Source organism: Ptychodera flava, chromosome 18 (genome assembly GCF_041260155.1).
Source record: "Ptychodera flava strain L36383 chromosome 18, AS_Pfla_20210202, whole genome shotgun sequence".
Taxonomy (NCBI): domain Eukaryota; kingdom Metazoa; phylum Hemichordata; class Enteropneusta; family Ptychoderidae; genus Ptychodera; species Ptychodera flava.
In genome coordinates this window covers 8650430-8663270 of record NC_091945.1, presented here as the reverse complement: position 1 = coordinate 8663270, position 12841 = coordinate 8650430, and the positions used below count along the sequence as shown (strand labels likewise).

General features: G+C 35.2%; 1 protein-coding gene across 1 annotated transcript in view; it reads left to right on the top strand.

The window, feature by feature from the left end:
• LOC139116774 (long-chain specific acyl-CoA dehydrogenase, mitochondrial-like) overlaps nucleotides 1-2167 on the top strand; it is a 42583-nt gene extending 40416 nt beyond the window's left edge. Inside the window, exon 9 of the mRNA XM_070679428.1 lies at nucleotides 1871-2167. Within this exon, the coding sequence (XP_070535529.1) occupies nucleotides 1871-2051 (181 nt within the window). The 3' untranslated portion in view covers nucleotides 2052-2167. The remainder of the gene's footprint in view (nucleotides 1-1870) is intronic.
• The last annotated feature ends 10674 nt before the right edge of the window (nucleotides 2168-12841 follow it).

Below are 12841 nucleotides of genomic sequence, written 5' to 3'. Positions count from 1 at the left end.
CCTTTTACCTAAAATATATGTTTATGTTAATAAATAAGTAACCACAAGTGCTATGTCCTTTGTATTTAGTAGGATGGGAGACCTTATGACAACACACGCTTTACCTCATTAATTATGTACACCTCTAATTCTGGGCAAGCGAATAGAGCTAGAGATCTGATATTTTGGCATATAGGGATTAATTAGCAATATAATTTTTTTTTTCAAAATGTCATGTGACCTCGATGACCTTTGACTTTGATTATACATATATATGCATATTTCAGTAACCACAAGTTCTATACCCTCCAATTTTGATAGGATATTAGACCTTAAGATGTCACATCTTGTACCTCATTTATAATGCGCATATGTATTTCTTGGCTGGCCAATACTGCTAGAGGTCTGATCTTTTTTCCCGATTTAGAACCATAACTTAGACATGCCTCATGTGTTTCAAATTGGGAACAACAACATAGACCTATGTGCCCATAGATCTCAACATATACACCCCAGTGATACTTCTTAATGACCACATTTTCCTGCCCCATCAAGACTAATACTCCTTTTACAAGTGGGGACTATGTCATTGTAAATGACTTGTTGAGTTAATGGTTGTATCACAGTATTCGATATATCTAATTCTGTATTTTTTTCATTTTATATTCTGAATAATTACATTAAACATATTTCACTGTCTCCAGTACATTTCATTTAAGTATTTTCACTTCATGCACTTTATCCTGTTCAAATATCTGACCAGAGAACAAACACTAAATAGTCCAGGATGGGAGCTACAGTGTCATTGACGCTATTTTTTATTTAAATACACATGAAAGGAATGATACTTTCTTGTAACAGTGAGGCAAAACGATGATATCAATTTACACTGATTCTACCCGCCATGTTGGACTACCAGGATTTGACAGGAAATGGTTGCACTTGAAGGGCATACACTGTTCAGATGACTCACCATTTCAAAAAGCTGTCATGAAACTGGTTTTCCATTAGTAACTTGGGTTTCAAATATTATTTCAAAACACTTTTAACCTGTTCTTCCCCCCAGTACCCTGTACACAGGCCCACAGTTACCATTGCTAGCTATAAGTCTGGGCCAAACCATTGTGGTGAAAGGGTTAAATAATTAGGGCTACTAGAACTGTGAAGGTCGTTGTCATGTGCCTTTCATGAGTATTTGCGAAGACTGTGTTCCGTAGGTCAAGCCTCTTGACCCATGTAAAGAGTTTTGTTCCTCTGCACTACTGGTAGTGTTTGCTGAAGGAGATTGATCATCTGTTCATCTGTACTTCAGGCCATCCTTCCACAAAGCAGTGTTGCAAAACCAAGTTCAAAAGTTGAATTATGAGAAATACAATCTTGACTTTTCAAAAACAGCGATTCAAAATCAAACTCTAAACAAAAATGTGCATGGAACAAGAAAAATATAAGGATAGTTTCCCACATTTTAATGAGAGGAGTTCTGATACGTTCATAATTTTGTGACTCAAAGAACATGAACTATAATCGTGGGCAACCGACGAAAATGTCACATTAACAATGCAACGTGCTGGGTTTGCCATGTGAAATGTGCAGCACGTACTGCAGTACATCAATTGTATGTTCTTACTTATGTCAAAATTTGAATTCTTCAATTGTCAAATTCTAGCAAGCTTTGTCTTTTGATGTTTATAAGATAGGTAACTCCAGGAAATGTCCATGTAATCCCTTGATACTTACCCATCCCCCTTGGTGGGTAGAAAATGTTCGATAGGTAACTGTCTAGATACCATTTTAATGCATAAAGTGATAGGTAACATGATCTGCTGGTAATTCATTGCCACAGTATCAACATTTCAGTGACATGCTAAATTCTCAATCTCATGATACACAGGACCACAGACTTGCAGAACAAGATCGCCTATGAATGTGTACAGTTGCATGGTGGGTGGGGTTACATGTGGGAGTACCCGATCGCCAAGGCGTATGTGGACGCCAGACTCCAACCCATCTACGGAGGCAGCAATGAAATCATGAAAGAGCTGATTGCGAGAGAAATAGTCACAGATAAGTAAACAAAAAAACACTACCATCTTCTGAGCATCTCGGTGGACACTGAATACCTGAGATAATTTGTGAGGTCATGAGACTTTGAAATTGTAAAATTGAAATGATGTGAACTAGTTTTAAAGCCCCGCTCAATTATCAGATTTATCTAAATAAATATTATTTACTTGATGAAATATTCAATGGAAAACAAAAGAATGACAAACTGTTAATAAGCTGTCGACACATTTGTTATTGCGGGAACCTGGGATTAAGAAGGGTGCCTTTAGGAGAGCCGTCATTATTTATGACCAAGGGGGGGGGGGAAGGGGGTTGTTCAGAGGAATTTCGTCAGAAAATGAAATTTCGAGTAACCCTTTCTGCCAACCATGATGAATTTGAGTAACCCTCCCCCTCCAACACAGAAATTTTGACTGACCCACCCCCTCTTAGAAAAGTTAAATATCAATACATGTATTTGTAAAATTTACAAAAATACAGCAATAGTACAGACCTTTCAAATCCTGGTGTACCCTGCTAGATTATCATAGGTTATATCTCATGACGGTTGAAAAAAGAGAAACCAACAAAGGAAAATTTAAAGTCGCAAAAAAATGTACATATAAAAGTTCACACTACAACCAATATCCAACCATATAGTATTGTTTACTTTGGATGGGTATCATGACATAGATTTTACTAAGATATCTGACAGGGCAGAATTTGAAAGTAGAAGGGGGGTTACACACAGGAGGCTAAATTGGGGGGGGGGGGAAGTATCAGAGAGAGTTGTCCTGTCTCTTGCATGGAAAATTTTGAGAAATTGACGTGTGCAATGATGCAGTCTGGTGCAATCTCTGTCAGGTGTTTTCAATTTGTATTTTTACTTAGTAAAACTGTTAGAACACCCCAAGGGGGAGAGCATGAGATGGGGGTGTCTCCTCTCTCACTCCGAAAATTTTGAGAAATTGGTATGTGAAATGTGCAATCTGAGAGGTCTTTCAATTCATTTTGCCTAAAAATTGAGAACCCCACTTCTTTCTCTCCACATTTTGAGCAACCCCTCCCAGCTTTCAATTTTTTGAGTGACCCCTCCTCAGATTCCTCCGACCCGACCCCCACCCCAGCTGTAAATAATGGCGGCTCCCTAATGACAATACAGTGCAATGATATGCAAATGAAATGATGCTTCTGTCAAAATCCTTGCACAACAATAGTTTTTGCATTTTCAAAATATTTTGAGTACTCAAAATTTTTCCATATTTTATGGGTCTCAGCCAACAAAAATGAAAAATAAATTGCTCCAACCTACCCAGTCTAATTTTTGGAGGCATGTTAGCAGAAATTCACAGTTTCTTTATATGGCCTTATTGTTTACACCAGAATTTAGGTCATTTTAACAATAATATGGCAAATTTAATACAATGTGTTGTGTTTGCAAGTTCATTACTTTGTATTTTGGATACAACATGCTTTAGGGAGGAGAATAACAAAATGTAATTGTTTTCCATGAAAAAACATGAAAATATTATTAAAAGTTACAGCTGCAATACAAAAAAAAAATAAATAAATAATACATAATACATGAGGTATTCATTTAAAAAATGAATACCTGAGATGTTTGTTGACAGTTGAGTAAAGCTGGTGATGATCTATTTTGTCAATGTGGATGGCCATGTGGGCAGCTGATAATAGCTGTATTTATTAAGCCTTTAGAGTTTCATTTTCTTTTTCTTAAAGTTGACCAGGCAATTTGTTGCTGTTAAGAACAATGGAAAGGTGTTATCTTACTGTGTCAACTTTTTGGTGTTTTGTTAGATACACAGTATTTGTAAGTATTGAGATGAGAAATTTACAAATACTTACAACGATTCAATGCAGTTTCTGTGTAGTTTATAAAGAAATTGCCAATGTTAACTCTAGGGTGATTTACAGAAGAAAATGCCTAGCAATAGCACTGTGTTACATGTATTTGAATTCACACAACAGTATTTTATTCTCAATTCAACATTACATCACACTTTTGAAAAGAAATTATTTGTTTTCAATCCAATGTGAAAGAATTATGTGCAGGCCACGACAATTGGAGTGTGCAGAACTCCTAATGCAGTTAGTTTTAAACAGAGACAGTTCAACAGTGTAAACTCCACGTATTCAGGGTCTGAGTTGAAGTGGTATCAACATAAACAATGCAAATTATTTGTAATTCCAGTGATTGACAATGCATCCATGTGACAATAGATGTTGTAGAAAATACAGAAAAATGCCTGTTTATCACAACCTTTCATTCATGTCATTAGAGCAATGGTTTTACTTGAGACAAGGTATGTTAAACAAATATTCCATGGAGACATTTTTAGTTTGTTTAGTCTGTGAAAAGTTTTTGATATTGGTTGTACAAAGAAAGATTACAGAAATATGGTAATTTCTGTTAAGAACATAATGAATATGTTGTTGTGGTTTATAAATAAAAGTGATGCTTCTTGTGGTTTATTCTGGTGATATTACTATTGTACCCCTCCCTTTTGAAAAAAAACGAAATACCCCGTGAGAATTAAATGATATGTTGTCAACTTAAGGTAGTATGCACCTCGAAAGTGAAAGACTTCAACTTTTGCTCAAACTTTCTTCAATGAAACTTTCAACCACTCTCCTACCAAATCAAGAACAAAAATCAGGGTTCACCCTGCAAATTTTGGCATTAGAGAGACAAATTACCTAAGATTTCGTGATATTTGAAATTTAAAATGGCTGTCATCCCTGCTTTAACTCAATGTTGAAAAATTTTCAATTTTCATAGAAACTAAGATAGTGAAAATTTTTCTTACACCAAGAGCTTTAAAATGAACCCCCACAAGTGGTATATCAGAAAAGAATTGATAAACTTGGAGAGTCTGAGTCTCTGTCTCAGAGGTGCTTTCTGCCTTTAAAGGAAAGCATATACTGGTTGAAGAAGACAGCATTGCCACTGCTGAACGTATCACAGAATCTTTTTATGAGACATGAATGTGCTGTACTGGCAGTGTTTGGGCAAGTTGGGTGCTCTATGTATTGCAGCATAGCTGAGGGACAACAGCATTGGCTGCAAACATTGATGAAATGCTGACAATCTTAGAAAGACTGCAGTACACTGGGGCCCCACATTGAATAATTGTACAATCATCATGATCCTAGGGGGTCAAATTGCAACCTGAAGCAAGGGGGCTCCCTAAGAAAGTGTGATTTTCTTTATTACAATAACAAATATTTTGCCCACTATTATCCATGTGCCCCTCAGTCCTTACTGTAGTTTAGACACTGCATATAACAAACTGGAATCAATATTTATAGTTTTATGTTTCATTCTGTATTTTACACAATCAACAATGCAACTACTCAAAATCAGCAAAAATGCTATGATGGTCCCAGCTAGTGCACTATAATATGTAATATGGGAATTTTACATGTTCATCATCTCAACTTTAGCCATGCTGGATAGTTCATCACTTGATTATCATTGGCTAGCTGAACCATACACACACAGTTCTGATTGGTGTCAAATTTACATGTAAGGACTCAACATAACACTCGGTTGCTGTTACTTGCGGCTTCCATCAAAGAAACAGATTGGCTCAACACAAAATTGATTCAACGAAACAGAATCATGAAGCGATCTCTACATTAAAGCATCCTGGACCCTCCACCAAGGAAAACAGCCAAGCTAAAGTGTTATGGTATGATAGAGCAATAGTTTGGTTTGTGCTCAAGAAGACTTCACAGAATCTAGTAGATGAAAATAAATATCAATAATATTATTGACTGTATCTTTGAAATGTACTGTCATACGGAAATGGGTGTCATACATTTGGTACATATGCTGCTGTATTATAAAGACATCTGCTACAATGAAAGTTAATGCAGCTATATAATGTGTGATAATGGGCGCCATTGTTATGTGTCAGACAAGTTTCTGAACCAAATGTGCTACAAGAAGAAATGGATCACCATCAGGAAAGAAACATAATGTGGTTTCAGATCACACACATCCTGTTGGCAGAGTTCATGTTGCAAACCATATGACAACTCTCTCTGAAGAAATCTGCAGGTTCTTCATAAAATGTATATCTCTGTATGGATTCTCTATCAGGAATACTCGGATCAGTGCCTGTGTTGATGTATAATATGGACCACTTGAAATATGTTGCAGATGGAAGCAGAATGATTGTGAAGGCAAAGATCTAGTTGCCAGATCTACAACTTTCCAGCAAGTCCAGAGGGAAAGACACCACAATTGGGATTTTGATTTGCATAATGTGCTTCTGAGCATAAAAAAAATTCAAATTTATCATGAATCTTTATGATGTGATTAATCCCAATTTATCTTTGCAGGAACCAACTTTAATTTGTTGTTCAACCAACTGAAGAAATGAAATTGTGAGTCGTGAAATTAATCCTATCATTAACCTTTCAAAAATGAAGGCAATCCGGCATGCATAAAGGTGGTGCCTCTTATGGTGTCTTTGTTCTCAAATTTTATCATCATGCATTTTTGTGTAGCATTACAAAAACCCTGCATGCATTCAACTTTTCTAATCTGTTACCATAGTTACAGGTGATTTATATTCCATGTCGTCTGATGTTACTCTCCAACATTCAACTCGGACACTATTAGAAAGGCAAGAAAACTCTGTTCAAAGCCAAGTTTTGCTGATATGTATACAACAAATGATAGCCAGTGTTCTGCTAGTAATAGTGGTGATGTAAACTTAAACGTTACTTTCAGGTTATGTTGACATCACAAAAAAATATGACATTTTCAACCATTGTTTCTGTATTCTTACAACGTTCGAAACAGTGACACTTGATGAAATAGTTTTTTAAAGTTTCACCATTCATATTCAGAACAACTCCAGTCACCAAAATTAAATATTTTAATTAGTATTTCAGAACCGAGGTTGAATTCTTTTTTATATGTTGTACCATAGGTTTGTATGGTATGATCAAATCTCTACTGAGTATCTCAAACAGTCTGTTGCAACCATCTGTCACAGCACGTGATTATGAACAACTGGATTTAATCTGTGTAACTGTGAATTTTTATGTTGCTTGGTCGGAAAACATGAGTTTTTTTCTCTAATTCTAATTCATCTTAGCAAGTTGAACAGTTCTTCAGGAAGGAATGTATTCAAAGAACATTAAGCTATTTAAAACACGTTTCATGACAAAATTCATGAAATAGGGAAAGCAAGATTCAAAAGTCACTTTAGGCCAAGTTCAGGTATAACCTTATATTTTCCTGAAGACCCAAAAAACATCTATTCCCTGTTGGGTCCTGTTTTATCGTTTTTAAATACTGACCCTGATTCCAAAGGGTTCTGTAGGTACATGAGTTTTGCAGCAAAACAATTTTAGAAATACCTACAGAAATGAAAATCGCTTTTGTATTCCATCTCAACCCCACATTCTGATCGGTCAAATATGTTGGAGGCATTGGTAAAGTTGTTTATCATTGAGTACATAGATAGTACACAGCAGATGGTATCAAAGATTTTCACATAAATTGTTGCAGTAGAGGTCTTCACATCTATTAACAAAGTAAAACATACATCAGTTTATTCTTGTGTAAACAGAATGCATGACCTGTGTAGGGTATGTTGCCTTTGACATAATGCTTTGCCATATTTGAAAGGGAACATATTTATCAGGCCATAAAAAAACTTGTGTGGCATAATACATCGAGGATTTTTTTAATGAAAAAATTGTCAACACAAGTATTGATTCGCATGGTGGTATTTTTAGACAATTCAAAAAAGTCTGCTGTTTCAGTTGAAAAAGAGTTGAACAGTTAGCGTTTATTTGGGTTGAAAGCCAAGGTCAGTGACCCCCCAAGTGGTGAAGGTTCAGACCTAGAGATAACAAATACCAGCTCTGTGTACTGAGTGATTGATTACCGTGTGACTGGACACCAAAACGTCGTTTTATGTTCCATGGGCTGGCGCAGTCATGTTTTGACAGCTTGTTGATATTTATGATTCAAATGCCGACCAATTATGCAAATAGTTTTGTTCACAGGCAAAACGAAAAGCATAAAAAAAAACAAAGTAATAAATGGTTAGAATCTATGAGATGTAATTCTTTGTCCTCTCACCTTGTACCCCAGTACTTGGAAAACTTTGTATGCCATTCAAGTAATACTACACTAAATTGGTAATGTAAATTTCTACTTTCAGTGAGAAGATTTGAAACAAGCAATGTGCCATTTTTTATCCATATTTCAATACTGTATCATTTGTGTAAAAAGATTTTTAAAAAAGCAACAAGCCATGTCTTGTCCATATTTCAATATTGTTTCAAGTGTTTACATGGGGAAATGGAATGTCCAAAGGATAACAAAATGGAAAAGGTAACTTCAGCCTTCTAGTGTATGTCCATGTTTTTAAATATAAGTTCTGACCTCGAAATTGAAAGTCTTACAATTTTGCTCAAACTTTCCCTAAAGAAACATTAAATGATTCATTCAAAATCAAGAATAAAAATCAGCGGTCACGGTGCAAAAATTTGGTACTAGGGAAACAAATTACCCCAAATTTAACAACACTTGAAACTCAAAATGGCTGCCATAATAATTTTTTTTTCATGACACTAAACCATCGAAAATTTCATCTACTCCATGGGCTTCAAAACAAGGCCCCACAAGAGGTTAACCAAACCAGTGTTGCAAAACTTTGAAGAGTAAATATCCATTTCCAAGACATATTCTAGCTTAATTGTTAATGTCATACTGATTACAATCTGTCTGTCCAGTTTGGTACATCAGACAGAGTTAATTAGGTTAAAGAGCCAGGTTGCTTCCATGGTAACGTGTGTAACATGTTATTGCTTGTTCTACTCCTCCTCAACTGAAACTAAGGTGTAAGAGGTCAAAGGTCAAGTAGGGGTTATGTCAAGCTATTCTGGCCACTCCTGCTCTTATAATTATTCACATGTTCTTTGTTCTGAACATAATGTATGTCTACAAATAGTCTTATTTCTCAGAAAACAGGAAGAAAACCCTAAAGAAATGATACAAGGACTCATGTAATGGATATTTTGAAAGCTGTTTATGTTGAATGAAACTTACAAAATGTGTAAACATTGATATTCCACAATTTCTATAAAACGTTGAACCCATGTGCTCTATCTTTGACACAGGTCATGAATGACTAATTAGCATGTGGAAAAGTTTTGATGGAAATATCAAACTTTAAGGTGAAATTTGCTTTAATTATCAGTGAATGTTATAAATAACTAATATTGTGTGGGAAAATTTCATTGATACTGATAATGATGCTGCGGCTAATATGCTATTAACATGTATGATGATGTTTGGTACAGTGTCACTTTAATCATTATTCAGCCATGTTGAATTGTTCAAAACATGATATAGAAATTAAATACAGTTGTCACTTATAAGAATTTGAAAAAAGTGTACATGAACAGGGAACATGAACAAAGTAGACACAAAGATGGATAATTTGAAAAGTAGTAAATCAGAAAACCGAAGGATAACAAAAATAGAGAAGAATATAAAATACTTTTGCCAAGTATTTGTTGACAATGCCAGCATTTCTGCTCAACCAGCTGTTGGTCTTTCTTTCATGTGGATATTATGATTAACAAATACACAATACTTGCATCCAAGCATATACAGCAATGTTGACTCAGAGGGAAAAAAGTCTCACCTTTGACCTTTAAACAAGGATAGGCACGGTGACAACATCCTGTAGTAACCAAGTGATTCTTTATTCATACAGAAAACCAATCAGTGATATTTTGATTTGAGTTAGTCAATTGTCTGTGACCAAGATATAGTATAATTGACCTTTACTGGCATTGCAACAACCTAGCTCAAGCACATGGTTTGATTTTGTTGGATTTTTCACAATATTTACAAGTTTAAGGTTTAGATGATAGTGTATTCAAGCGTTGTAATATGTCTCATCATCCATTGATGAGCCATTATTTCATAGAAAACAGGAACAGTGTGTGTAATGTCATCAACATACACACTTCCTGAAGGCTGTATTTGTTCTTTAAGAACTAATGTATGTATCACTGTATGTGACGTAATACCGTAAAAAAAATGTCCTCTTTACCAGCAGCTATTATATCGAATTTGGAAGGCGGGAATGAATGTAAATATTTGTTTTGCTTTAATTCATTTTTATTTACCATGAATTATTTTCAAAAAAATAGTTCCTGTATTTTCCCAGTCCATTTTGAGTGATAAGCAGTTTGGTTTTACAAAACCTCAACTCTCTTCACCCCTTGTGTTGATGAACGAGTCCAATTATGCCATGGACAACAAAGAGGCTAGACCAAAGTTCAACACTGAAAGGGTTAACAGGATTTACTAATCTTTTTTTTCAGGTTTTACCAGATGGAATGTTGTAAGCGTTCATTGGCCCAAATGTCGAATCCTGGTCAATGAGACTATATGTACCAGAAAAAAGCTATTACCGTATTGTGATGCTATTGATGTGTTGTGTGTGCGTGTGTGTGGGTGTGTAGCTTCATTGTGATTACGTGATTCAGATTTCCTACTGTGATATCGACAGATCCAATGATGTGTCATCTGGCAGATTATATTACAGCTGATGCTAAATATCCTTATAATTTTAATGTATTACTGTCCATTGACATTGCACATAAATAACCATTGTCTTAAGAAACTGCTATTGAAAGCAATGTGTGAATCTCTTTCAAGTAATGCCAATTTTTGTACATTAATTAAATTTTCTCATATTTAATTTTAATGTAGTCTTAGTATATATGGTATTGGAGAGAAATCTTTATAGTGGAATTTCACCGAAATTGAACAAAAATTATTGTTTTTGAACCAAGGAAAACTTGCAAATTTCAATTAATGAGTGGTGTAGTTTACGATATTTAACTATCCTTCTCATTAAAATTATATTTTCATATGCTTGTAGCCATTTCACCGCCAGTTGCTGGTATTTATGTATATTTGACACACTGTAAACAAGTAGATTCAAGTGAGTTTTAGGGGTGACAGGGATCAAAATTGTTTTGATTCCTTCTGTTTACTGTTGATGTCACAAAAAAGTTCAACCAGGTGTTTTTCTCTCAGAAATATGTTTAAATGTCAGTCAACAGAGTACTGCAGCTGATCTGTTAACATGGTTAAATGGCAAGCCATACAAATCATGTAGAATTCTCTGCACACGGAAAATGCCATGCTATGAAAATGTGTACCCACCAGCTATGTTGCTAAATAATTTAAGCTAGACATGTGTTTTTACATCCCCAATTTCGTAGAAAATGACCATAGAAACCAAAAACAAATGTTGAGGTTTGTGATTATAGAAAGAAAAAGCATACAGAGGACACACAAATGCCAACAACATTAAGAGATAGTAGTGAAAGTTTTCCATATATCTATGAAAACTGTATAATGCATTGACTCAGATACCAATAGCTGGTGAGAAATACAAAAATAAATTCTGATGCTATGTAAATATTAGTATTTTCTTGAAAAAAGTTTATTTCTTCATGAAACCAAAAAACTGCTCACTTTGAAAACATACAATTGTTTTGGGGTTTTTTCCATGAGGAAAAACACCAGTGCAACAGTCTGAACAAATTCTGTAATTCATCTATTTTCCCAGTATAAAAGACACGCCCTGCAGTCCATAAGACACAACAGGTCACGTGGAATATCCAAAGCTTATTTTGACAGTTCAGCATATAAAATCACAGATAAGAAGGAACTATGAAAACACTGCGACTTCAAATGTTTAGAATAAAAACTGTTGACAAGTAAAAATAGATAACAATTCAACCACTCTATGGTAATTTATTTAAATAGTATTAATGTATGCTAATTATAGTAATCTATTTTACATAATTACAGTTTTTCCAATTGTTATTCTATTAGTTTGTACTTAACCTAATTATCTCAAAGCAGTTGACAGCTTTCCTACACAAGTTTTCTTTGTAGAACAAGACACACAAGGTTTGCTCAGAGTGGTCAAGGACAATGGCACACAAAAAAACACGTGCCCGGTGCTGTCAACATAGAACCACAATGAAGGGACCCATCGTAGAGCATCCAGACTCACAATTACCGTGCCATGCACCCTCTTTCCAGTGACTTTTAATAATAATAATAATAATTTAATTTTAAGGAGATTCTATAAATTTGTAGGTGTTTTCAAAAATGGAACTTCTTCATCAAATCACAGTAGCTGCATATTCAACTACTGTATCATAGTGTTATAGTTGCTGACAGTTTTATCAATGCATAAATGCAAATCTATCAAATTTATTAACCACTTTATAATTGTTATGGAACATTTATAAATGAAACACTGGTTCCCCCCCCCCCCCCCCCCCCCACCCCCCCCCCCCCCCCCCCCCCCCCCCCCCCCCCCCCCCCCTTCACATTCTTTGCTTGAACCATGGAAGTCTGTTTTTAGCTCTACATAGTACTAGACTGTATGAAACTGCAAAACTTATACTGTGTATGATTACTGAGATGCCAACCAAACAAGTGACGGTCTGTCTTTCTGTTTGCCCACGCTTTTCATTCACATTGAATATTGAGTTTTTGATACCCATGTAGGAATAGTAAGGCAAAATGCCATAAGACTTCAGCAGTTTTCAATATTTTTTACAGTATTGCTCAGGTATTTCTTTGCAGTTTGTGACAAATGACCAAACATCAGTCACAATCAGCCACAGGATGGTGACAGGATCAAACTCAAGGTCCTTAAGAAAATAATGTTCTTTAAGAACAAACATCCCTTCATTGTTTTCTCTTCTATAAGCACAAAATATT